The following is a 24,103-nucleotide window of genomic DNA, read 5'->3' on the forward strand; positions in this document are numbered from 1 at the left end:
TTCTTATACTTTATTGGACTTGTACAAAGTCAGCTCACTACTGCTTTACACTCAATTCTGCGCTAAACTAGATAGCGCCCATTTTTTTACTGGCTACTGACAACCACCTGCTCAACGCAAACTAAATCTTACGCAAGCCTTCTGTGATTGCCTACAAGGAGCTTATTTGCATCCATGCCTTCGATGTGTTAGCTGAGCCTAAAACGTTTTCCCGGTGAAAGTTTACAATGAAGCTTGGGTTGTCCAGTCAATACAAAGCACGGAGACCAATATAAAAATTACAAAGTTCAGACTTATACAGTAACGCTTCACAAAAATAATCTAAAAAACACTAAAAGTTATTGTTTAAAAATTGCACAAGTAGTCGATTCGTTGAAGGTGATAGCCTTCTTCATCGAAAACGATTGATTAAACGTTTCCATGAATTAAATGAGTACGTGGTCAACAAAATCTAGAACTCAAATTATATATTCAGTACGTGGTTGATAACAGAATTACAACAATGGATATTTATCTTCATAATCACCCTTAGATCATAGTAATTACTTTCAAAAACACCTTAAAAGTACAGATATTGTTATTTAGATATCTTCATCTTTAAAATGAACATCAACTGCCATGAATTCGGTAAAGAACCCAAGAAAAGCAACTAAAATGATTAAAAATAAGAGCAATAGCTATTTCCTGGAAAGGACCGACGAAAGGTCAGGTTGAGTAAAAACTCATCAAAGTAAGGTAAACAAGGTGTTATCATTTCTGGGAAACTTAATTAAATATATATCTTTGTGGTTGAAAGTGTTTCTGCGGAAACGAACGGCTGCTCTTACCGAATTCATGACAAGATAATCTATACGTTAATCACACATTAAGAACAACTAAGTCAAACTACAAGGTGAGACTAGAAATTGATAAGTATTTATCTCTAGAGAGCTGCATAACGAAGGAAATGAGTCAACTGGTCTTTTTCTGTGATATTTTTTAAACCGATACTATAATTTGTTATAAGTCCCAACACCAAATAAAATTCCTTTAACTATTTTAACCCAAAATAATTGCGTTCTAAATATTTTTCATCACTATCAATTTTTATCATCTAACAATATTCAAATTAAGAAACTTTATCAAACTCAGCAGAGCCTGAGCACACTTTATCGAATGTCAGGGTATGATAGGCAAGACCTTGTTCCAGTGTACCTTACTAAATTGGCATTTGAACTCACGAGTTTCTAATACTCTTAATAGAAATTCGGTTAATTAGTAGAAATTCAAGAGTAGCCGTGACCTAGCTTAAACTGACCCAGAGCATACAAACAAACAAACCCTATAAACATACAAAAATGCAAAATAAAATACCCTGGCTATAATCTAAGGTGTAACTTGCTTTGCAAAACATATTTTACATAAAACAAACCTACAAACTTTGAACATGATGAAGATCATAACGAATAAAGTGAACAGTATTTCTCAGAAATTGTACAAAAAGCTGTGGCTAACTACTTTGTGTATTACGGACTACATCATCATCAATATTTTATTTATTTACTTAGTTATTTATTTATTTATTTATTTATTTATTTATTTATTTTCTTTTTTGCACCTTATCTGAAGCCAATGTTTTAGCTAGAAACTGAAGGGTATCCAGGTGTTCTGTAGCCAATTCACCAAACCTTTTAACAAAAATTACAACGAACATGCTCCTTGGACGTCCAATTTCAATTTATGGCTAAAAGCCTGTCTGAAGCCCTGACAAATCTATGGCAGTTCTTGCAAAATTCTCTGATTGTACCATTACTAAATGTGATTATTACAAACCAACATCATCATGCTGTCACTACCTTTACAATGAAATACAACAAACCATTCAACATGCAGCAAATAGAGAAGAACATCTCAAGGCTAGGAAGGAATTTACAGTACAAAATGACATGAGGGGTCAAGTTCCTGGGACTTGGAACTCAATTAAGCAGTTTTAATTTGTGGGACCAGTCACAGGAATTAATTAGTGGTATCCATAGTGACATTGATACAAAGGGTAGTATGTTTCGATATTCATGCCAAGGGACAAGTTTCCTAGCTAGTGTATGCAAATCTTTGATTAAAATAGAGCAACTTTTTTGTGTAAATTTCTGGTCTTTTAAATGTCAAACTTTGCTCCCTGCTGTTGATCAGATATCCCATCAAACAGTCCATTCACAGACAGCTTAATCCTTGTCTCACCTCCAAAACTCTGTATCATACTCAAAAATCCCTTGGGTGGATCACAACGCTCAAACTTAACATCTTTACCATATCTTTCAGTACAAAATTTTTTCAGGTCAGAGCAAAAGCCATCTGCAAGACCCATGGAGACAGCCTCCTCACCAGTAAAGAATTCGCCAGTAAAAACCGTCTTATGATTGACATCAAGCTTTTTTCTTCGCTCCTTCACCAAATTGATATAGCTACTGCGTATTTTAAGCAATCTTTTTGTTGTAAACTCCACGTCTTCTTGCTTGAGTGGTTTGAAGGGATCCATCCGGAACTTGTTTTCGCCAGCAGTAATGAGCCGCCATTCAAGGCCTAAATGGTGCAGACAGGAACAGAATGATAAGAAGTGAAGATAAAGCCTAATTCTTGTGAGGTATATATTATCAAAAGTAAATTTGACTCTGTGGAATGATGTTATGTTCAGTTTGAAGTAAGGTATCGAAGGATGCCAAAAAGCTAGAGACTTGAACTTCCTGGCTGCTCGCAGCTCATTGGCATCTTGGTCTATTGCACTTCTATTACTGCATTTCTTCCTTTTCTTTTGTTTCCAGCCACCTTGGTTCCCTGTGCACTTTACCTCTTGGGTTCTCCCAAGTTTATCACCCCCAACCTGACTGGAGCCAGAATTATACTTCACAGATCTTCACAACCTATTGAAAATGATTCTCTATTTGCTGGTAAAATATGCTCTTAAAATTTTTTTACTAGATTCGCCCACAAGTTGTCTAGGTTATGTAGTTTAAATCCTGAAAATTTGGCTGTAAAGTGTCTGACAAGATTTTGAGATAATAGACATCATTTACATTACTTATTACATTATTTAAAATGAGGTGTCACCATTGCTATGGTAATAGCTGTTGATTGGAAATCAACGAAAACATAAAATTTGATCATAGATTGAAAAGGTGGTGTAATACTGATTAGAAAAGATCCACTCCAATGCCAGTAAAACTGTTGCGAGCCTCCTTAAAGTGTTACTGAAACGAAATTTTGCGTTTTGGCTTTTTTGCTAAAGGCGTAGTTTATACCTTCCCCAGCACGATAGCCAACGTTTTTGGGGGAATCCGGTCACCGAAGGTGCTGTTTTGCGAGCTTGAAAACGACTATCTGTGGGCCAAAACTGGCGGCCATTTTGACGCGGCCAAACGATCTTGTGACGTCACTGGTTGCCAGTAGTCTTGCCGACACGGAGTGAAATAAGGAGAAAGAGATAGACGATTTTATTGTGTACAGAGCGCATTCAAATGAATTTGGTGGTCCAGCGAAGATAAGAGCACTACGCCTGATACATTAAAGGAAGAACGGAGATTTTGGATTGTGTTCTATGCCTAGTTTATGTATTTCGTATTTATAAACGCCGGTGGACGACTGGACGTGATGCATTTCCGAGTTCTAAAACTTTGCATTCTCCGATACACAGATTGAAAAGACATCCATGTTTTCAGTTCACCAATTCTTTTAATAAATAATTTTTACAAGATGGGAAGCTAGAAGTACACCTTATGAAAGTGAATTTAGAGTTGGAAGTCGTGTGGAGAACGAACGCCATTGATTTAACTACATTTGAAACAGACACACGTCTGACACGCAAGGTACACTCGTTTTCCAAAATAAGAAAAAAAAATACCCTATGACCTTCTCCAACATCTGCACTGGACAACTGTGATATATCAGAGCAAAAATCAAGCGAGAGAACGCTACCATTTTATGGAAATATGAACGACGAAAGCGCTGAAAATAAGAGAGCAGTTCCTCTTCTTTCCTACAGGGATACAACCAGTGACGTCACAACACCGTTTAACTCGGTCCCAGTGCCCGGACCGTTTGTTTGGCCCAAAAAGTCATTTTCAGTGGCGAAAAAAAATTTTCTTTTCGCTTCTTTAAAAACAAACTTCACCATATTTACAAGTACCTTTCAAACTATAAATTGAGGCCATAAAAGTGTATATGAAAATTTCGTTTCAGTAGCACTTTAAGGCTTGTTTAAATACATACATACTTTATGGGGGTGAAAAAGGCCCCCCTTTCAGGTGAAGGCTCACTGAATAGCCCATCATATAGGTGAAGTACTCCCACCCATCCATACTTACCAAGTTTTTTAATGGCTTCTGCCATCCCAAAAGATCCATACAGCGCACCAATGGAGCCTACCATGGAGTTTGGATCCACAAAAATTTCATCGCCAGCCATTGCCAGCCAGTACCCCCCAGAAGTAGCATAGTCTTCGGCAAACGACATCACAGGAACGCCAGTGGCTTCTGATAAAGACCTTATTCGTTGATAAATCAAGTTCGACTGGACTGCAGCGCCACCCATGCTGTTAATCTCGAGACAAACAGCTTTTGGTCTCACTCGCCTGATGTTGAATGCCTTTTCGAGCTGCTTTTCGATTTTCTGCAAGTTCAGTGCCTGTCCACGTGGTTGCCCTTTTATACTGCCCTGTAGTCGAACGATTCGAACTAGATTTTTTGTGCCCCACGGCAAATAATTACTAATTTTGTTCATGGTGCCTGCCTCCCTTAATCGGCTTGAATCCGCAACTACTTCCTTTCTTGGTGGAGTGGTGAATAGCTCAACTCAGAAACCAGGCGCTTATACAAACACAGCTTGCCGTGTGTGCTTCGAGTTAAGGCGCACGTTCGAATCTTTATGGCGTGCGATTTTCCTGCAGGCCGAACTTGTTGTCTGGTTGTAGAGTAAGTGAGCATCATATCAAATAACCGGTGTACCACACCCTGACTCGTTAAACAGACCGAAATTATTCCGGGACGGAACATGTTTAACTGACTGAGGCAAAGGAAAACCTGACAGATTTTTTTTAAAAATTCCGAGAAAAGTGGTTTGGGTTTCTTTTAATACTGATATAATTCTTTTTCATAATGTACTGATGATCAGTCATAATGATCATTCACTTATTCATTCTTTCTTCCGCAGTTCAGATGTTTGAATTTCCATATATTCACTTTCTTCTTATCACCTCTATGGGAATCAGTCACAAAATGACCAGCTTCCACGGGAGTCCCATTGGCTTGACTCAATTGGGTAATTCAATTGGTAGAGCACTGCACCGGTTTCACAGAGGTCATGGGTTCGAATCCCGTTCAGGCTTTCTTTTCGCAACTGCTTAAGTTGTGTGTATAACTGCGATGATAATTTCAAATTATCCACTAAATCAGTTTGTTGGCAGCCTGACCGGCTTTGACCAGCGTCTCCTTTGTCGACCATTTGAATAGTACGCTATTTAAGGACTAAATTCGTGAAAAGAATCATGTAAACTATTACTCTCGTCTTTATACGAGGCCGTAACGTACGTGCCGCAAGCCACACAGTTGGTCCGAACAGTATCCAGTTTTTAAAATGCTCCGACCTTTGGATTAAGCCCCGGCATTGTCTTTCTAGCGGCGTATTATGTTAAGGGTCTGTTAACAAAAAGGTCATCTAGCGGTACGTTTCCGAAAAAACAAACTCTTAGCCAGAAAGCTTTTACAGTATGTATATTCTATTACCATATTCAAATACTTCCGACAGCCTGTCAACTATCCTCTTTATCTGAAATATGTATCCCGTTTCACCATCTGTAAAGCCAGGATTGCCAGGATTGTTGTAAAACCGGCCCTTTCTCGGTATATCAACAACTGAGCATAATGGGGTTGACAGGCCTGCGCGACTCTCATGTGCGTGTTTAGCCTAAACAAGAGTTTTGCCCTCACGGGATGTCTTTCAAAGAACACCCTTTTCTCTATGAAAAGAGCGGTGCTCCCTGTAAATTTTCTTTTAGCGCTGGATTTTCTTCTCCATCTATGATTTGGAGGATTTGCGCGATAGACACTGAACAAAGCCATGTGTTTTAACTGTCGCATGTGCTGTAATTGATCTCAAAGGTCATTTTGACCGCTTGTTGTTACGTTTCTGTTTAGCGACTGTCGTTCTTGTGCCGTTTGTGGCATTTAGTTTAGGCTTGGTATGGCTCATTTCAGTGCGTCTGGTGACAGTATAGCCTCTCCTTTTATCGTTGTAAGGATAGGATTTGAACCGTGTGATAACTATACCAGCTATACATTATCTTGCAGCTTTTGTCAGATTGCCGGGCCCGGCTATTTGCGTTTGTTGCAAGATGTTGTGCTTCTTATCACGGTTACTTGTCCCTTGATCCATTCTTAAGCATTGTAGCTTCTTTGAAAGCTATGCAATGCGTTAAATTGAGGGCTAAAGGCCGCTTAAGTTACGGCTGTGTGTTTTGTTGTCGCTCCGCTAAGCTCTAGCTCGATCTGTAACTGTGAGGTTTGTGTTGCGGGAGCTTTTAATTAGTATTTTCCTCCTGTGTTTTGATTACGTGCTCTGGCCAGGGGCTGCTTCTAGTCCATAGGCCGTTAGTAAATTCTGTAGCATTTAAGGCAATGGTCAGGCAAGACCGCGGTTTCGATCCTAATCTTGTGGATTTCTTCAGCTGCCGACTCTTCAGAAATGATAGAGATGAGTTCTCGGTATCATTTCAACAAACGCGCTTTCTTGTCAGATTATAAACCCGTGATTCGGATCGAAAACCCGGCAATTCAATTGCCTCCTTGGTTTTAGCCAATCTGGTGGCTGCGAGTTCGATCCATGGTTGGGCTAAGCTTGACGCTGAGTTCTATGATGGACTATGATGGCTAAAACGTTAAGTTTTGTACATGAACTACCATTTTTTTCGCGGATAGGTGTTTCCATAGAACTGTGCATACATGTATGTTTTGCAGCATCGTAGCTCACTATGGAGACTGTATAAAGCTGTATACACCGCGAGAAGTACGTTTCTCGTCTTTGCTTTTACGGAGTTCATGTCCCATGAACCCAAAAACCCGCCTAAAGACCTACTTGTCCAGTGGTCCAAAGACACAGACTCATTGGCAATGCTCGCCGTTTTTATTATTTCTTTGTCTGTGGTTTTGGAGTGGGAGTTTATTTGTCGATCCACTCCCACAAAGAAGACGCGAATTAGTACAAAATTATTTTCCACAGATTTATTGCTGTCTAATTTATAACTACGAGTAACCGACTGGTGCCATTAGTTATCAGTAGCTAATGTTAAAACAAAATAGTGTTACTTTCTAGTTCTTTACAACAAAGCATTGCGTTAAAATCTCCCAGGAAGGAAACTCTCCCAACAGAACAATCAAATGTAAAACACTGAACCTAGGAATTCCGGACACAAACAATGGCCCGGCGTAGTCAATCGAAAGTTCGGTAATCGAACCCAATCGAACCCAATCGCTCGATTGGGTTCGGTAATCGAACTTAATAGAACTCACAAAAAAATTTTGCCAAGCGAACGCAATCGAGCGTTCGGTAATCGAACAGTTCAACAATCGAACATAATCGAACACCTCAACAATCAAAAACACGAACCAGTTTCATTTGGTCTGAAACAAAGCATTGCGGTCAAATAAGTTATCTATTGGCTTCTATTTCAAACACGAGTACAATAGGCACTTGATGTCGGACAGGACAGAGGTGAAACTTACTATTATGGAAAAGGGCTACCACGAGTGCTCTTTCGCCGTCCGCTGTGTCGGGGATAAATGTGTTCTCAAGCAGAAAAGAGGAGATAGGGGTCAGTTACAGTGGTCGTTTCATATAAATCATCCCCGTTCGGTGTTATCCCAAGCGATGTAAAGACAGTTTCCATGTTGTACGGAGCCGTTCATGTTATATCTATATTGTGAATGAATCAATTTCAAATCAGCTAAACAATAAAGATTTTAGTTCATTGAAATGTGTATAAATATCTCTCACACTTGCTCCTCTAGTTAAAACTCAGTTAAAGAGTGAATTCCTTCCAATTCTACTAAGAGTTCAGTGCTTATCAATTTTGTATATTTTGTTTTTCTACCGAACCCAATCGAACCCAATCGCTCGATTGAGTTCGATTGGGTTCGGTAATCGAACTTAATCGAACTCACAAAAAAGTTCCAGTTCGATTATGTTCGACTGCCGAACCAATCGAACTCCAATCGAACGATTGGGTTCGATTGGGTTCGATTGGTTTTTCGTTCGGTTTCGTTCGATTGACTACGCCGGGCAATGGTTATTCTACTTCTTTTACTGCCCAAGTGCTGCGGTTTGACGGCCCTTTCTCGGTATATCAACAACTGAAATTAAAAAAATTAATTGCTGGAACTCTGGATCTCTGGGGCTTTTCGACTACTGGAACACTGGACCTCTAGGGTTAACTAAGCCGCTGGTTTTCTGGGGCTCTGATAGGGTGAAAAAGACCTAATCCTCCGCGGATTTGACGGCTCGCTGGGGTAATCCGGCTGCCCATACAGGGCAATTTGACAAATACCTCTTTGGACGACAGATTTATATATATTTACTAGTCTTTACTAATCATAATAAAGTCGACTACACTATTGCCATATGCATAGGCCCGCAAAATTCCACGCTGACCTTATCCCACGGTCCCCCAGGTAGTTCAGTCATCTTCAGTGGCTCGCGATGTGTTTGGGGTGTGTTAAATTGGCAGGTGATGCAAGTGGATACAAACATGTCACATTGGGAGTCCATTCCCGGGAACCATACATGTGCTCTCAGGAGCTTTTTTGTCCGTACAAGCCCTTGATGCTCCTCATGCGCTATCTCTACCATCCTCTGTCTAAGTTTTGCAGGTACGACAATCCTATCCCCTCTCAAGACCATCTCGTCTACTATGGGGAGTTCATGGAAAACGTGCCTGTATCACCACATATAGACTAATGCGCACCCTTGAACTTTACCCGCAAATGGGGGAGAGATGTGATGGTGTGGAGGGCCTGGACGCGTGGAGTGGCGGGAACATTATGTATTCACAATATATATTCTCACGTTTTGCACTATGTAGATTAGTATAAGCGGAACGCCGAACGGGCATCAACGGTAGCCCATGATTAAGCGTGTAATATGACTAAAGGCATTAAAATACTGAGGTCTTTTGATTTGGTATAGAAAAGATGAATGCATCCATATAGAACAACAACCCGGAACAACCCAAAAAAGTGCCCGGCAAACTTCACCCTCCCATAACTATTGTATATTTTGAAATGTGAAATGACAAAATGAAAATCTCCCGGTTTTTACTTTCGGTGGGGTAGGTGGATACAATGCGGTTTCAGTTGAAGAAATTTTGTCACTGCAAAAAATGAAAAGTTAAATGAAGGAACTCGGCAGTGCCTTTGCCGCCAAGCTTCCCATCCTCTCCCATATTTTAGAAATTTTTCGCTCATCGGGATTGGCTCATTATACAAATTTTCTGAGTGAATAGTGTCAAAAGTCCACGAAGCACTGAAGTGGCCGGCTCAAGGATCTAGGACGAGTAGCTTAGTTTGGTAAAAAACTAATTGATTGTCAGCCAATTACTGACCATTACTAACTGCAGCAAAGAAAAACTTAAGTAGCGCCGATTATTTAAACGGAGTCTGTTTTTAACATTGCTTGGGACTTATCGTTGCCTCAATAGAAGCCTGAACGTAATAGCGCTGAAAGTTCATTTATTATAGTGAGAATGAGGTTGATCTGGGGGTTTATCAGTGGCGACATTGGTTAAAAAGTGGCTTAAGTTAGAAGAACGCCTCTGTTTATATGTCATGAATCATCCACTGATGAATGAAGACTTCTAATGCCCGAGCTTAAAATTTTAGCGAGGAAGATGATCTTCCAGTCGAAAAAAATAGCAGTAAGGGGATTGCTGGTATACACGGAGTTCCTCTCTAACTTGCAAGACTGATATTCCCGAGTTACTTGTATATGTTACCAAGATTTCGTATAATTCTCAGTAACAGAAGGGTATATAGGGGATCTAGATCATGTTACAAGGAAAGTACATCCATCTCTGCACGTCTGTTCGTCCAGTCTATGAAAGGCGACTCTCACCCGGTGGCTAGAAAATCACGATTCGCGTGGTTTAAGTTTAGTCTGATTAACTGTCAAACACAGTGACTAAGCTTCTTTAAGAAAACCGGTCCAAACATTCCAAATTCATATAGTGCAATCATATAGTTTTGTACCCTGAAGAAGGCAGCATTGCCGAAACTTCGGTTTAAAATCTTACAGCGTCTATTTTATAATATTTTGAATTCACGCCATCATACTGAGCCACATGGTTGGCTATCAGGGATTTGATTGGCTTAGCGGCCATGGTATATGAGCCATTACACCATACTGGCTGAGAACCAGTGACCGTTAAATTGTCTTCTGGTCGTTCTCGCAAAGCGAAATCAGCAAGATCTAGCAATAGTTCTTGATTTCTTTTAAATAAAACAATTATTCCACACATATTGGTGGTTTGCAACCAATCCCTGGAGATCCAAAAGGACGATGGCATGGCCTCCATATGTTGGATGACAAAACAAAAGGTTCTGTCATCCAGCATGGCTGCCACATCGTTGTCTTTTGGATCTCTGGGGATTGGTTGCAAACCACCTATACGGTAGCCTCCCACGCAGTCGTGTTTTAAGGGACACCTTAAACTTGACTTTTATGGTTATTTCTGTTGTTAAAAACCTGTATTAAACTGACACTGCAAAAAGGATGCAAGTTTTTGTCCACGTTTTATTAGATAAGTCATTTAACTTTGCTGACAAAAAGAGCTGTCACATCTTTGTAGACAGTTTTAACTGTTTATTAAAGAAATACTATCTCTGTTGTCGGCCTGAGTAACAAAAAGTGATCAAATTAGTAATACGTGACCTAACCGAGAAAACATTTGTGTGGCAAACAGGAAATTCGTGTACCTAGAGACATGTCTGTAAAACTAATTTCATAATAACCAATTTTTTCCTTTACCAATTTTTGTACCAACCAGCTACATGAAAAGGTGCCCTCTTGTAAAATGCACTCTCAGGGTAGCTCCTGACCTACCAGCAGTGTTTTCTCCACTGGACACTACGCTACGAAAGAGACAGAAACCCTTTCGTAGCGTAAGCGTCCGGTTTAGAAACCACTGCTCACAGGCCGGCAGGGAGCTCCAAGCCGAACCCATCGCCTCTGCTGGCCCTCTTTCCAGTAATTTTCACCTTTCCTGAGTTGCTGGGCCCTTTAAAACCTTGGATAACCACATGGCCATGAGCTTTCATTTGGAGCATGCCCAACTACTTCCATAAGATCTGTTATTTCGTTTGGGTGCTCAGTAGGTTTTTCTGCTGGTGAATAAACACGATCTGGTTTTCTGTCTCCCGAACACCTTTCCGTTCACAGGAATGGTATTTAAATATTTCAAGGCCTTTTTATACTGAGGAGTATTCATGTGACCCTTTTAAGACGAATTCTAAGGGAACCTGTTTTCAGCGGACACCCTGTCAGTAAGCGGACACTGGCAAGGGTCCCGAGGGTGTCCACTTTATACAGGTTTGACTGTACTGCCCTTCACGGCAAGGAAAAGTTTGAAACGGGCATAAAAAAAATTGACGAACAAAAGTAGAAAGGGAAAGTTCCCTTCCTACTTTTTTTCCTCAAATTTTTCCTGCCCATTTCAACTTTTCCTTGTCACCATTGTCTGCCCCTGGGTCTCCGAGGATGGTCCAAAACTGGATGAGCACGAGAAAAAAACATGTACTCGGCAATAATGCTTTTTGTTGTAATGTTACTGTCATTCAGTGTTGAACGAACAGGGAACTAGCAGGATTCACTTCAACAAATGGAGAAACTTCTTCTTCAGTGACTCTTCTTATACTTTATTGGACTTGTACAAAGTCAGCTCACTACTGCTTTACACTCAATTCTGCGCTAAACTAGATAGCGCCCCTTTTTTTACTGGCTAGACAACCACCTGCTCAACGCAAACTAAATCTTACGCAAGCCTTCTGTGATTGGCTACTAGGAGCTTATTTGCATCCATGCCTTCAATGTGTCAACTAAGCCTGAAACGTTTTCCTAGTGAAAGTTCACCATGAAGCTTGGGTTGCCCAGTCAATACAAAACAAGGAGACCAATATGAAAATTACAAAGTTCATACTTATACAGTAAAGCTTCACAAAAATAATCTAAAAAACACTAAACGGTTGTTGTTTAAAAATTGTACAAGTAGTCGACTCGTTGAAGGTGTTAGCCTTCTTCATCGAAAACGATTGGTTAAATGTTTCCATAAATTAAATGAGTACGTGGTCAACAAAATCTAGAACTCAAATTATATATTCAGTATACGTGGTTGATAGCAGAATTACAACAATGGATATTTATCTTCATAATCACCCTTAGATCATAGTAATTACTTTCAAAAACACCTTAAAAGTTCAGATATTGTTATTTAGATATCTTCATCTTTAAAATGAACATCAACTGCCATGAATTCGGTAAAGAACCCGAGAAAAGCAACGAAAATGATTAAAAATAAGAGCAATAGCTATTTCCTGGAAAGGACCGACGAAAGGTCAGGTTGAGTAAAAACTCATCAAAGTTAGGTAAACAAGGTGTTATCATTTGCGGGAAACTTAATTAAATATATATCTTTGTGGTTGAAAGTGTTTCTGCGGAAACGAACGGCTGCTCTTACCGAATTCATGACAAGATAATTTATACGTTAATCACACGTTAAGAACAACTAAGTCAAACTACAAGGTGAGACTAGAAATTGATTAGTATTTATCTCTAGAGAGCTGCATAACGAAGGGAATGAGTCAACTGGTCTTTTTCTGTGATATTTTTTTAAACCGATACTATAATTTGTTATAAGTCCCAACACCAAATAAAATTCCTTTAACTATTTTAACCCAAAATAATTGCGTTCTAAATATTTTTCATCACTGACAATTTTTATCATCTAACAATATTCAAATTAAGAAACTTTATCAAACTCAGCAGAGCCTGAGCACACTTTATCGAATGTCAGGGTATGATAGGCAAGACCTTGTTCCAGTGTACCTTACTAAATTGGCATTTGAACTCACGAGTTTCTAATACTCTTAATAGAAATTCAGTTAATTAGTAGAAATTCAAGAGTAGCCGCACGGTGACCTAGCTTAAACTGACCCAGACAAAGCTATTAAACATACAAAAAATTAATGCAAAATAAAATACCCTGGTTATAATCTAAGGTGTAACTTGCTTTGCAAAACATATTTTACATAAAACAAACCTACAAACTTTGAACATGATGAAGATCATTACGAATAAAGTGAACAGTATTTCTCAGAAATTGTACAAATGGCTGTGGCTAACTACTTTGTGTATTACTGACTACATCATCATCAATATTTTATTTATTTACTTATTTATTTATTTATTTATTTATTTTCTTTTTTGCACCTTATCTGAAGCCAATGTTTTAGCCAGAAACTGAAGGGTATCCAGGTGCTCTGTAGCCAATTCACCAAACCTTTTAACAAAAATTACAACGAACATTCTCCTTGGACGTCCAATTTCAACTTATGGCTAAAAGCCTGTCTGAAGCCCTGACAAATCTATGGCAGTTCTTGCAAAATTTTCTGATTGTACCATTACTAAATGTGATTATTACAAACCAACATCATCATACTGTCTCTACCTTTACAATGAAATACAACATAGCATTCACCAGCAAATAGAGAAGAACATCTCAAGGCTAGGAAGGAATTTACAGTACAAAATGACATGAGGGGTCAAGTTCCTGGGACTTAGAACTCAATTAAGCAGTTTTAATTTGTGGAACCAGTCACAGGAATTAATTAGTGGTATCCATAGTGACATTGATACAAAGGATAGTAGGTTTCGATATTCATGCCAAGGGACAAGCTTCCTAGCTAGTGTATGCAAATCTTTGATTAAAATAGAGCAACTTTTTTGTTTAAATTTCTGGTCTTTAAATGTCAAACTTTGCTCCCTACTGTTGATCAGATATCTCATCAAACAGTCCATTCACAGACAGCTTAATCCTTGTCTCACCTCCAAAACTCTGTATCATACTCAAAAATCCCTTGGGTGGATCACAACGCTCAAACTTAACATCTTTACCATATCTTTCAGTACAAAATTTTTTCAGGTCAGTGCAAAAGCCATCTGCAAGACCCATGGAGACAGCCTCCTTGCCAGTAAAGAATTCGCCAGTAAAAACCGTCTTATGATTGACATCAAGCTTTTTTCTTCGCTCCTTCACCAAATCGATATAGCTACTGCGTATTTTAAGCAATCTTTTTGTTGTAAACTCCACATCTTCTTGCTTGAGTGGTTTGAAGGGATCCATCCGGAACTTGTTTTCGCCAGCAGTAATGAGCCGCCATTCAAGGCCTAAATGGTGCAGACAGGAACAGAATGATAAGAAGTGAAGATAAAGCATAATTCTTGTGAGGTATATATTATCAAAAGTAAATTTGACTCTGTGGAATGATGTTATGTTCAGTTTGAAGTAAGATAACGAAGGATGCCAAATAGCTAAAGACTTGAACTTCCCGGCTGCTCGCAGCTCATTGGCATCTTGGTCTATTGCACTTTTATTACTGCATTTCTTCCTTTTCTTTTGTTTCCAGCCACCTTGGTTCCCTGTGCACTTTACCTCTTGGGTTCTCCCAAGTTTATCACCCCCCAACCTGATGGGAGCCAGAGTTATACTTCACAGATCTTCACAGCCTATTAAAAATGATTCTTTATTTACTGGAAAAATATACTCTTAATTTTTTTTTTCTAGTTTCGCCCACAAGTTGTCTAGGTTGAGTAGTTTAAAGCCTGAAAATGTGGCTGTAAATGTGTCTGGCAAGATTTTGAGATAATCGACATCCTGATTTACATTACTTATTACATTATTTAAAATGAAGTGTTACCATTGCTACGGTAATAGCTGTTGATTGGAAATAAACGAAAACATAAAATTATATACGCCGGTAGACGATTGGACGTGATGTATTTCCGAGTTCTGAAACTTTGCATTCTCTGATACACAGATTGAAAAGACATCCATGTTTTCAGTTCACCAGTTCTTTTAATAAATAATTTTATAAGATGGGAAGCAAGAAGTACACCTTATGAAAGTGAATTTGGAGTTGGAAATCGTGTGGAGAACGAACGCCATTGATTTAACTACATTTTAAACAGACACACGTCTGCCACGCAAGGTACAGCTTAAAATGCTCATCTTTTCCAAGACTGTTAACGTAGATATTATCTTTTTGAATGTATTTTGTCTCTTCGCGTGATGACCTTTGTGTCAACAGTATCAATAAACGCTTCAGTTTGTTCTTGGATTACAGTACTCTTCGATAATACCAGAATGTGCTTGTTACATTCCCATTTTCGACACAAATCGCCAATGTTGGGTCTATCCCGCTATGTCCAACCGAGTACTCAATGTCGTTCCCAGAGCCCGCGTTGCCCTTATCCAGCGGAACGGGCACCAAAAGAAAAGCGGGCTCTGGGAACGAGATTGCCGAGTACTAAACTATTGAACTCGTGTTTTCTGTGGTAGTCGTTTTTCAAACTAAGAAAATATAATACCCTATGACCTTCTCCAACATCTGCACTGCACAACTGTGATACTGATCAGAGCAAAAATCAAGCGAGAGAACGCTATCATTTTATGGAAATATGAACGACAAAAGCGCTGGAAAAAAGGGAGCAGTTCCTCTTCTTTCCTACATGGACCGTTTGTTTGGCCCAAAAAGTCATTTTCAGCGGCGAAAAAAAAAAATTTCCTTTTCGCTTCTTTAAAGACAAATTTCACCATCTTTACAAGCACCTTTCAAACTATAAATTGAGGCCATAAAAGTGTATATGAAAATTGCGTTACAGTAGCACTTTAAGGCTTGTTCAAATACATTCATATATACATACATACATACATACATACATACATACATACATACATACATACATACATACATACATACATACATACATACATACATACATACATACATACATACATACATACATACATACTTTATGGGGGTGAAAAAGGCCCCCCTTTCAGGTGGAGCCTCCCTGAATAGCCCATCATATAGGTGAAGTACGGCCCCACCCATCCATACTTACCAAGTTTTTTAATGGCTTCTGCCATCCCAAAAGATCCATTCAGCGCACCAATGGAGCCTACCATGGAGTTTGGATCCACAAAAATTTCATCGCCAGCCATTGCCAGCCAGTACCCCCCGGAAGTAGCATGGTCTTCGGCAAACGACAGCACAGGAACGCCAGTGGCTTCTGATAAAGACCTTATTCGTTGATAAATCAGGTTCGACTGGACTGCAGCACCACCCATGCTGTTAATTTCGAGGCAAACAGCTTTTGGTCTCACTCGCCTGATGTTGAATGCCTTTTCGAGCTGCTTTTCGATTTTCTGCAAGTTCAGTGCCTGTCCACGTGGTTGCCCTTTTATACTGCCCTGTAGTCGAACGATTCGAACTAGATTTTTTGTGCCCCACGGCAAATAATTACTAATTTTGTTCATGGTTCCTGCCTCAGTGCTCAATGTGGACAAGAAAACCAACAGGAACGGCGTAAAATTTTAGTCTCTCACGCAGTCGTTTTTTGGGGTCTCGTATCTCAGAAACCAGGCGCTTATACAAACACAGCTTGCCGTGTGTGCTTCGAGTTAAGGCGCACGTTCGAATCGATCTTTATAATGGCGTGCGTTTTTCCTGCAGGCCGAACTTGTTGTCTGGGCCGGATTTGGGATTTGTAGAGTACGTGAGCATCATATCAAATACCCGAGATCAAATAACCGGTTTACCACGTACTGACTCGTTTTAAACTTATGCCAGCGTCGTTGTGAGTTAAACAGACCGAAATTATTCCGGAACGGAACATTTTAGCCTCTCACGCAGTCGTTTTTTAGAGGACTCGTGTTACCTCCTACCCACAAACGGCGTTTGTAGTAATCGGCTTGAATCCTAGCCTCCCACGCAGACGTCCTTAGGGGTTCGTCACTCGTTTCCTTCCCTCGTGGGGAAGGAAACGAGTGACGAACCCCTAAGGACGTCTGCGTGGGAGGCTACTTGAATCCGCGACTACTTCCTTTTAGTTGGTGAAAGCGCAACTGAGAAATCAGGCGCTTATACAAAGGGAAAAGGCCCTGGGAACGAGGTTGCTTGCCGTGTGTGCTTTGAGTTAAGGCGCACGTTCGATTCTCTATGGAGTCAGCGATTTTCCTGTAGGCCGAACTTGCTGTCTGGAGATTTGTAGAGTACGTGAGCATCACATGAATAACCGGTTTACCACGTCCTGACTCATTTTCAACTTCTGCCAGCGTCGTTGTGAGTTAAACAGACCGAAATTATTCCGGAACGGAACATGTTATTAAACAAGTGACTGAGGCAAAGGAAAACCTGACAGATTTTTTTTTTCAATTCCGAGAAAAGTGGTTTAGGTTTCTTTTAATATATAATTCTTTTTCATAACGTGCTAATGATCAGTCATAATGGACAAGTGGACATGTGGACAAGAAAACCAACAGCGGAACTCGTAAAACATTAGCCTCTCACACTGAAGTCGTTTTTTAGGGGACTCGTATTGCCTCCTACCCACAAACGGCGTTTGTAGTAATATCGGCTTGAATCCGCGACTACTTCCTTTCTAGCCTGCGAGCAAGCTCTCTTGGGGGTGGGGGGCGGGAGGGGGAAAGAGGAGAGAGCTTGCAACGATGTCTCAGGAATTTGAATGCCGCCCCCAATACTCCCCGCGGCTCCCTGCTGTCATAGCTGTCAGAATTTGGCCAATCAGCGCAAACTGGAAACGATAGCAAACGTAAACAAACACGTGAAAGGTACAATGTTATCAGATACACTTCGAAAGACGGGAATCCTTACTGACAAAAACTATAGTTTCTCTGATCGAGTATGTCTACCGAGTGCCACAAAAATCAGAAAATTTAGTGAAGGATTTTACTTAATTATGAGCACACTAAATGCTTAAAGCCGATTGACCAAAAGGTCGAAGTCACAAATGTCGTCCCAAGGGTCAAGTGAATCTTGCCGACTGCAGTGTCAACGCCACGAAACTACTGGACATAAAAAATGTCGAAAACTTGACACGGTCCGGCCAGGGAAAAAAGAAGCAGTCCAAGGAAATCGTAAGGATCTCAATTTTGCAGCCGGGTCTCCGAGAACGAGGACGCAATTCTCAATATCGACAATGTGGTTTCATTGGAACACTCAACTCGTGTGAAATTTGTGATGTTGTGAACGAGTAGCAAAGCAGACGTGAGAGTGCCAGATCAAAATGAAATCATTGCGCTTCTTAAGAACGTTTCCCTAAAAACTGACAGTTCGCTTCTAACGCCGTACCGAAGCACTCGGGATTGATTGAGAGCTTTAATTTGGGGCGTAAGCTGAAAGATGTTCATGTTTTTTTTTCGGCTGAGCCAAACACCAAACAAAAGCTTAAATTTGGCTGACCGTGACTCTCCATCTGAAATATCGGCAATCGCGAAGCGGCAGGCATCCCCATTCTTCTTGCTTCTGCGATCAAGTAATCGATAATGATACTTTGCAATGGGCAAACAACTAACATAAAATTTGTTTGATGTTAGACTTTAGACTTTCAATTGCTGCAAAAGGTTGAAATATCAAACTTGTCCCAAATCTCGTAGGTAAAACTGCAAGAACATCGCTACTTTGAAGTAAAGCATTGGCAGCTTGACTTTGCTCGGGTTTCAATTCCAGAGAAAACCTAAGTTATTTAGAGAAATTCTCGCAACCTTCACAAATAGAAACTCCGCCACCATTTTTGTGTTGTCAACATGACGCACGCGAAGAACAATGACGTAAGCACCAAATTCAATATCCACCAATCAGCATTTTGCGTTGAAAAATTCAACGCAGAAATGAAAATTCCTGAGACATCGTTGCAAGCTCTCTCCTCTTTCTCCCTCCCGCCCCCCACCCCCAAGAGAGCTTGCTCGCAGGCTACTTCCTTTCTTGATGAAAGGGCAACTCGGAAACTAGGCGCTTATACAAACACAGCTTGCCGTGTGTGCTTCGAGTTAAGGCCCACGTTCGAATCTTTATGGAGTGCGATTTTCCTGTAGGTCGAACTTGTTGTCTGGGGATTTATAGAGTACGTGAGCATCACATGAATAACCGGTGTACCACGTACTGACTCATTTTCAACTTCTGCCAGCGTCGTTGTGAGTTAAACAGACCGAAATTATTCCGGAACTGAACATGTTATTAAACTGACTGAGGCAAAGGAAAACCTGACGGATTTTTTTTAAAATACCGAGAAAAGTGGTTTAGGTTTCTTTTAATATATAATTCTTATTCATAATGTACTAATGATCAGTCATAATGATCATTCACTTATTCATTCTTTCTTCCGCAGTTCAAATGTTTGTATTTCCATATATTCACTTTTTTCTCATCACCTCTATGGGAATCAATCACAGAATGGCCAGCTTCCACGGGAGTCCCATTGGCTTGACTCTATTGGGTAATTCAATTGGTAGAGCACTGCACCGGTTTCACAGAGGTCATGGGTTCGAATCCCGTTCAGGCTTTCTTTTCGCAACTGCTTAAGTTGTGTGTATAGCTGCGATGATAATTCGATTATCCGCTTAATCATTTTGTTGGCAGCCTGACCGGCTTTGTTCAGCGTCTCCTTTGTCGACCATTTGAATAGTACGCTATTTAAGGAGTAAATATATTAAAGCAAAAAATCTTTCAATTCAACTTTTCTTCGTGAAAAGAATCATGTAAACTAACTCTCGTCTTGATACGAGGCCGTAAGCATACGTGCCGCAAGCCACACAGTTGGTCCGAACAACTTCCATTTATTAAAATGCTCTGACCTTTGGATCAAGTCCATTGTCTTTCTAGTGGCGTATTATGTTCTAAAACAATAAGGTCATGGAGCGGTACGTTTCCGAAAAAACAAACTCTTAGTCAGGAAGCTATTATACTGATTCTATTACCATATTTAAATATTGCAGACAGCCTGTCAACTATCTTCGTTATCTGAAATACACTATGTATCTTGTTTCACCATCTGTAAAGCCAGGATTGTTGTCAAAACCACAGCACTTGGGCAGTAAAAGAAGTAGAATAACCATTGTTTGTGTCCGGAATTCCTGGGTTCAGTGTTTCGCAATTGATTGTTCTGTTGGGAGAGTTTCCTTCCTGAGAGATTTGAACGCAATGCTTTGGTCTAAAAGACTAGAAAGCAGTGTACAGTCGACTCTCGATAACTCGAACCCTCGCTAACTCGACTCGAACCTCGCGCTAACTCGAACCAATTTCCCTTTCCTTTCAGGTCATTTTCTATATAATTTTACCCTCGATAACTCGAACTCCCGATAACTCGAACCTTTTTTAATTTCCCTTGAGTTATTGGGAGTCGACTGTAACACTATTTTGTTTTTTAAAACAAAAAACAAAATAGAAACATCACTGAGCTACTGATAACTAATGGCACCTGTCGGTTACTCGTATTATAAATTACACAGCAAAATAGTAAATATGTGGAAAATGATTTTGTACTAATTCGCGTCTTCTCTGTGTTCTATCGACAAATACACTCCCATTCCAAAACCAGAGACAAAGAAATAATAGAGACGGCGAGCATTGCCGGCAGAGAATAAATTAGTCCTTAATCCTCCGCGGATTTGACGGCTCGCTGGGGTAATCCGGCTGCCCACCCAGGGCAATTTGACAAACACGTCTTTAGACGCCAGATTTATATATATTTACTAGTCTTTACTGATCATAATAAAGTCGACTACACTATTCTTAAGATCAAGCTCAGCCGACCAATAAAATGACAAAACCGGCAATGAAGATACACGACAGCTCGCACGAATTAGAATCAAGTACAACTTGTGACGTCACAGGATTAAACATTAAAACCTGTATCGTTGTTCATATATTTATTGTCTCTTATAAATCAAAACGTCTTAAATAAGCTCCTCAACTGATTCATATCTGATAAACGGTTATTTACAGAAATAATATATACAACGTTATTGCACAATTTATACATTTCGAAATAACCAAATATGCTAAACATGTTGATGACTTTTGATCCAAAGTTCGAATTGAACAAATATCGCAACATCCTGAGTTCGGCCGGAAATTATGTCACGCTGTGTTGACATATGTACAAATCGATGCGTGGTCAATATTGAAATTCAAACCCCCAAATTTTGTCAAGAAATATCAAAATTATTTTCGGCAAATTGCATTCTTTGATGAAAAAATAGTTCGTAGATTTAACACAATGGCATATAATAAACAATAACTTCAGTTCTGAATAGGATAAAAGCATTTCTAAATCACATCAAAACTGATATAACTGCTTCTCTTCTTGAAATCCCAGTGTGTTAATGCCTTTTGCTTTCTCTTCGATAGAGGTGTCGTCTTGTTTTCCCGCAAAACTATTCGATCCAGATCCGTAGCACTAGTACTCAAGTTGGCGGCTTTTGCAGATATCACTGCGGGCTTCAGTCTCGCTCCAGTGACGGCATCTAGTGATTTCGAACGCGACAAGCTTCTCTGTCTCGTCACTTCCAACTCGTCAATTTTCGCTCCTTCGTGCTGGTTAATAACATACGATGTAACAGCAGTTAGTATAGCTGCCATCCACGAGTTTCTTTCGTCTTCTGAGAAACAGCACAAGCAAAATGTTTTACCATCGGCGTGAATCTTCAAGCAAAACTTTCGTCTCTTGTCGCCAACTTCATCGACTTGCATTGAAATGTCTTTGAATGGTATGACGCCGAGTGCAAGGCCGCTACAGTGGCTTTTTTTCTTGTAGTAGAATAAGCCAGTCGTTTTGAGGATGAAAAATCTGGCCTTCCATAGCTTCCACACGCTTCTGCTTTGTTTGAATAGATAACCTTCTCTAAGCGTCGCTTCTCGAGTCGTTAAAATTGCCATGGCTCAGTGACTACTGTCGTCTGTAGCAACTTCTGTACAACACAATATCTCTCAACCTTTGATTTTTTAAAACACAGTCAATCTGTAAACCTAATTGGATTGGAATCTCGTCATTCACCGGTTTTATACGAGTTTAGAAGGAAGTGCAATTGAAGTATACCTTTGATTTCACGGAAACTGCTGTCAGTTTTATGCGACACTGAAGATGTTGTGAAGTTGAAAGGTTTTAACCAGACTATAAATGGAATTTTCACGGCCCATTTACGTCACACACGTCATGAGTACTTCCGGTGCCTTCTTTTCTTACTCCCTTCAATTCAGAAAATCAAAACGAAAACTAAAAATAAGGTAAGTTTACTAAAGGGAAGGAAGTTAAGAGCAAAACGTTTTGTCAAACAATTTTAATTTAATATTTTCATGAATGAGAGCAACATGAATAGAGATTGCAACAATTGGGAGTTCTGGCGAGTTCAAAGGTGTTCAAAGGCTACAGAGCTACTGCTTGTCAATAAACACAGCGTGAGCTCTGTTTAAGCACTGGTTTTTCACATGTCTTTTCTTCGAGAATTTTTTTACCATGGTTTCTACGAAAAGGTAAGAAATCCTAAGCAAACCATTAGGTTTGATCCATGCAAGTGCTCAAGCATGTTATGGAAATTTCATCACGTCTGATCACTCGCCGTAAAATTTATTCATTTGCAAACGTGACAGGTCATCGGCTAATGTCCGACAACGTGATGTTGGTTTAGGTTAGTTCGAAAGTGACTGTTTTCGAGTCTTTTGGAATTTTTTACCGTAGTCTGTGAGACTGTACACTGTGTATCCACTGTATATTAATCCAGGGGAATGATTTATATACAACTACATTATATAATAGCAGAGTGGGACCACAATGCCGTATTAGTGAAACGAGAAAGCAAGCATGCAGCAACCGAAAGAAGGAAACACGTTCACTGATGTGCTGCACGGAAAGCATTGCCCAAACTCACAAGGATCGTATCTACTTTCTGTGAAGAAATATTGTGATTCCCTAAAAAGGCATTTTCAGTCTTAGTGATGGTCAAGTTGCCAAAGAAACTAAAAGAGATAAATTGTCAAGGAGGGGGACTCTCATATTTAAAACATGACTTGGGTGATTATCGCCAGAACTGTTCAAAAGCACCTTTAAAGGCAGAAGTATCCAGTTTTTTTGGCGTACCTGCCAAGTTTATTCTCACCCCTAAAGATCTGTAGACTAACAAATAGTTCCTGTCATCAGTGTTTTTTGGTTCAATACCCTAAAAGGTACCACTATACCTCAACGCTTTCTGTAAAAGGGTTCGACACCATTCACCTTTCCCTCGTCCGGTGTTCCAGTTAGATTAACATTGGTTATTTTGATTTTTGCACCCTATACCAGCCCAAGTCCACACATTAGGATGCCCTTAAAAGGCACGACGATCATACAGGTTATTATTTTATGGGAGTTTCCCCGGGGAGAGGGGGGGGGGGGTTAATAAAGCTTGCCCAGCTCCACCAAAGGTCACGAGACAGAGAGTTTGTCATTTGACACACAGCTTGTGCCAATCGACTGGTTTCACATCCAAAAATTAAAAAATAAATTATAAATGAATTCGAGTTATCTACAACTAAAGAGCTCTTCGGATGTCAGTAAAGTGAAAAAAAAAATGGTATTATGATTACACCGGGTTGCGAAGCTGTTTGATTTTAATAAATGAGTAGACTAAGAATGCTTATACACTAGCTTTGTTTCTTGCCTTCGGTTATGCGTATATTATTTCGGCGAATCATAACAACTTCCTTTACTAGCCTCCTCACGAATTCGGTGTACGGCTCTGATATCACTTTCCCATGCGGCCCCGCTGTATAATGCATTTCATCAGTTTGTTTTTAAAACTATGTTGTCGCTGTCTCTTTTTCCGCGCGTTTTGTACGCCTGCATGTAGTAAATTTCTTGAGCAGAATTTTTGTCATTTTCAAGCTTCCGATTGCCATTGCCTTCGAATTCCATAGCTCGGTATCTGTCGGTAAGGAGCTAGTAGTATTCCCATTGCACTTACCCCGGATGGGATGTT

General features: G+C 39.9%; 3 protein-coding genes across 3 annotated transcripts; all 3 read right to left on the reverse strand.

Annotated features, from left to right (window-relative positions):
* Window positions 1–357: 357 nt before the first annotated feature.
* Window positions 358–17,038, reverse strand: LOC146450352 (uncharacterized). The gene is made up of 3 exons (XM_085100487.1): window positions 16,195–17,038; window positions 14,046–14,457; window positions 358–2,131 (listed from the first exon to the last, which is right to left on the reverse strand). The coding sequence occupies exons 1-2, from the start codon at window positions 16,607–16,609 to the stop codon at window positions 14,054–14,056; spliced, it is 819 nt and encodes a 272-aa protein (XP_084956613.1). The 5' UTR covers window positions 16,610–17,038; the 3' UTR covers window positions 358–2,131; window positions 14,046–14,053.
* LOC146450353 (uncharacterized) lies at window positions 2,133–4,934 on the reverse strand. Its single transcript, XM_085100486.1, has 2 exons — window positions 4,338–4,934; window positions 2,133–2,559 (listed from the first exon to the last, which is right to left on the reverse strand). Exons 1-2 carry the CDS (start codon window positions 4,750–4,752, stop codon window positions 2,135–2,137), a joined length of 840 nt encoding a protein of 279 aa, XP_084956612.1. The 5' UTR covers window positions 4,753–4,934; the 3' UTR covers window positions 2,133–2,134.
* A 3,966-nt stretch (window positions 17,039–21,004) lies between the features above and the next one.
* Window positions 21,005–22,245, reverse strand: LOC146450354 (rho GTPase-activating protein gacFF-like). Its single transcript, XM_085100424.1, has one exon. It carries the CDS (start codon window positions 22,026–22,028, stop codon window positions 21,420–21,422), a length of 609 nt encoding a protein of 202 aa, XP_084956550.1. The 5' UTR covers window positions 22,029–22,245; the 3' UTR covers window positions 21,005–21,419.
* Between the last annotated feature and the right edge of the window lie 1,858 nt (window positions 22,246–24,103).

Source organism: Pavona decussata, unplaced genomic scaffold, assembly GCF_977016875.1.
Source record: "Pavona decussata unplaced genomic scaffold, jaPavDecu1.1 SCAFFOLD_468, whole genome shotgun sequence".
NCBI classification, from domain to species: Eukaryota; Metazoa; Cnidaria; class Anthozoa; order Scleractinia; family Agariciidae; genus Pavona; species Pavona decussata.

Excerpts from the sequence above, each read along its gene's own strand:
- LOC146450353 (XM_085100486.1), bottom strand. The coding sequence starts at position 4,752 with ATGAACAAAATTAGTAATTATTTGCCGTGGGGCACAAAAAATCTAGTT. Across the intron at positions 2,560-4,337 it reads AGAAGCCATTAAAAAACTTG|GCCTTGAATGGCGGCTCATT; the intron begins GTAAGTATGGAT and ends TGCACCATTTAG.
- LOC146450352 (XM_085100487.1), bottom strand. The coding sequence starts at position 16,609 with ATGAACAAAATTAGTAATTATTTGCCGTGGGGCACAAAAAATCTAGTT. Across the intron at positions 14,458-16,194 it reads AGAAGCCATTAAAAAACTTG|GCCTTGAATGGCGGCTCATT; the intron begins GTAAGTATGGAT and ends TGCACCATTTAG.
- LOC146450354 (XM_085100424.1), bottom strand. The coding sequence starts at position 22,028 with ATGGCAATTTTAACGACTCGAGAAGCGACGCTTAGAGAAGGTTATCTA.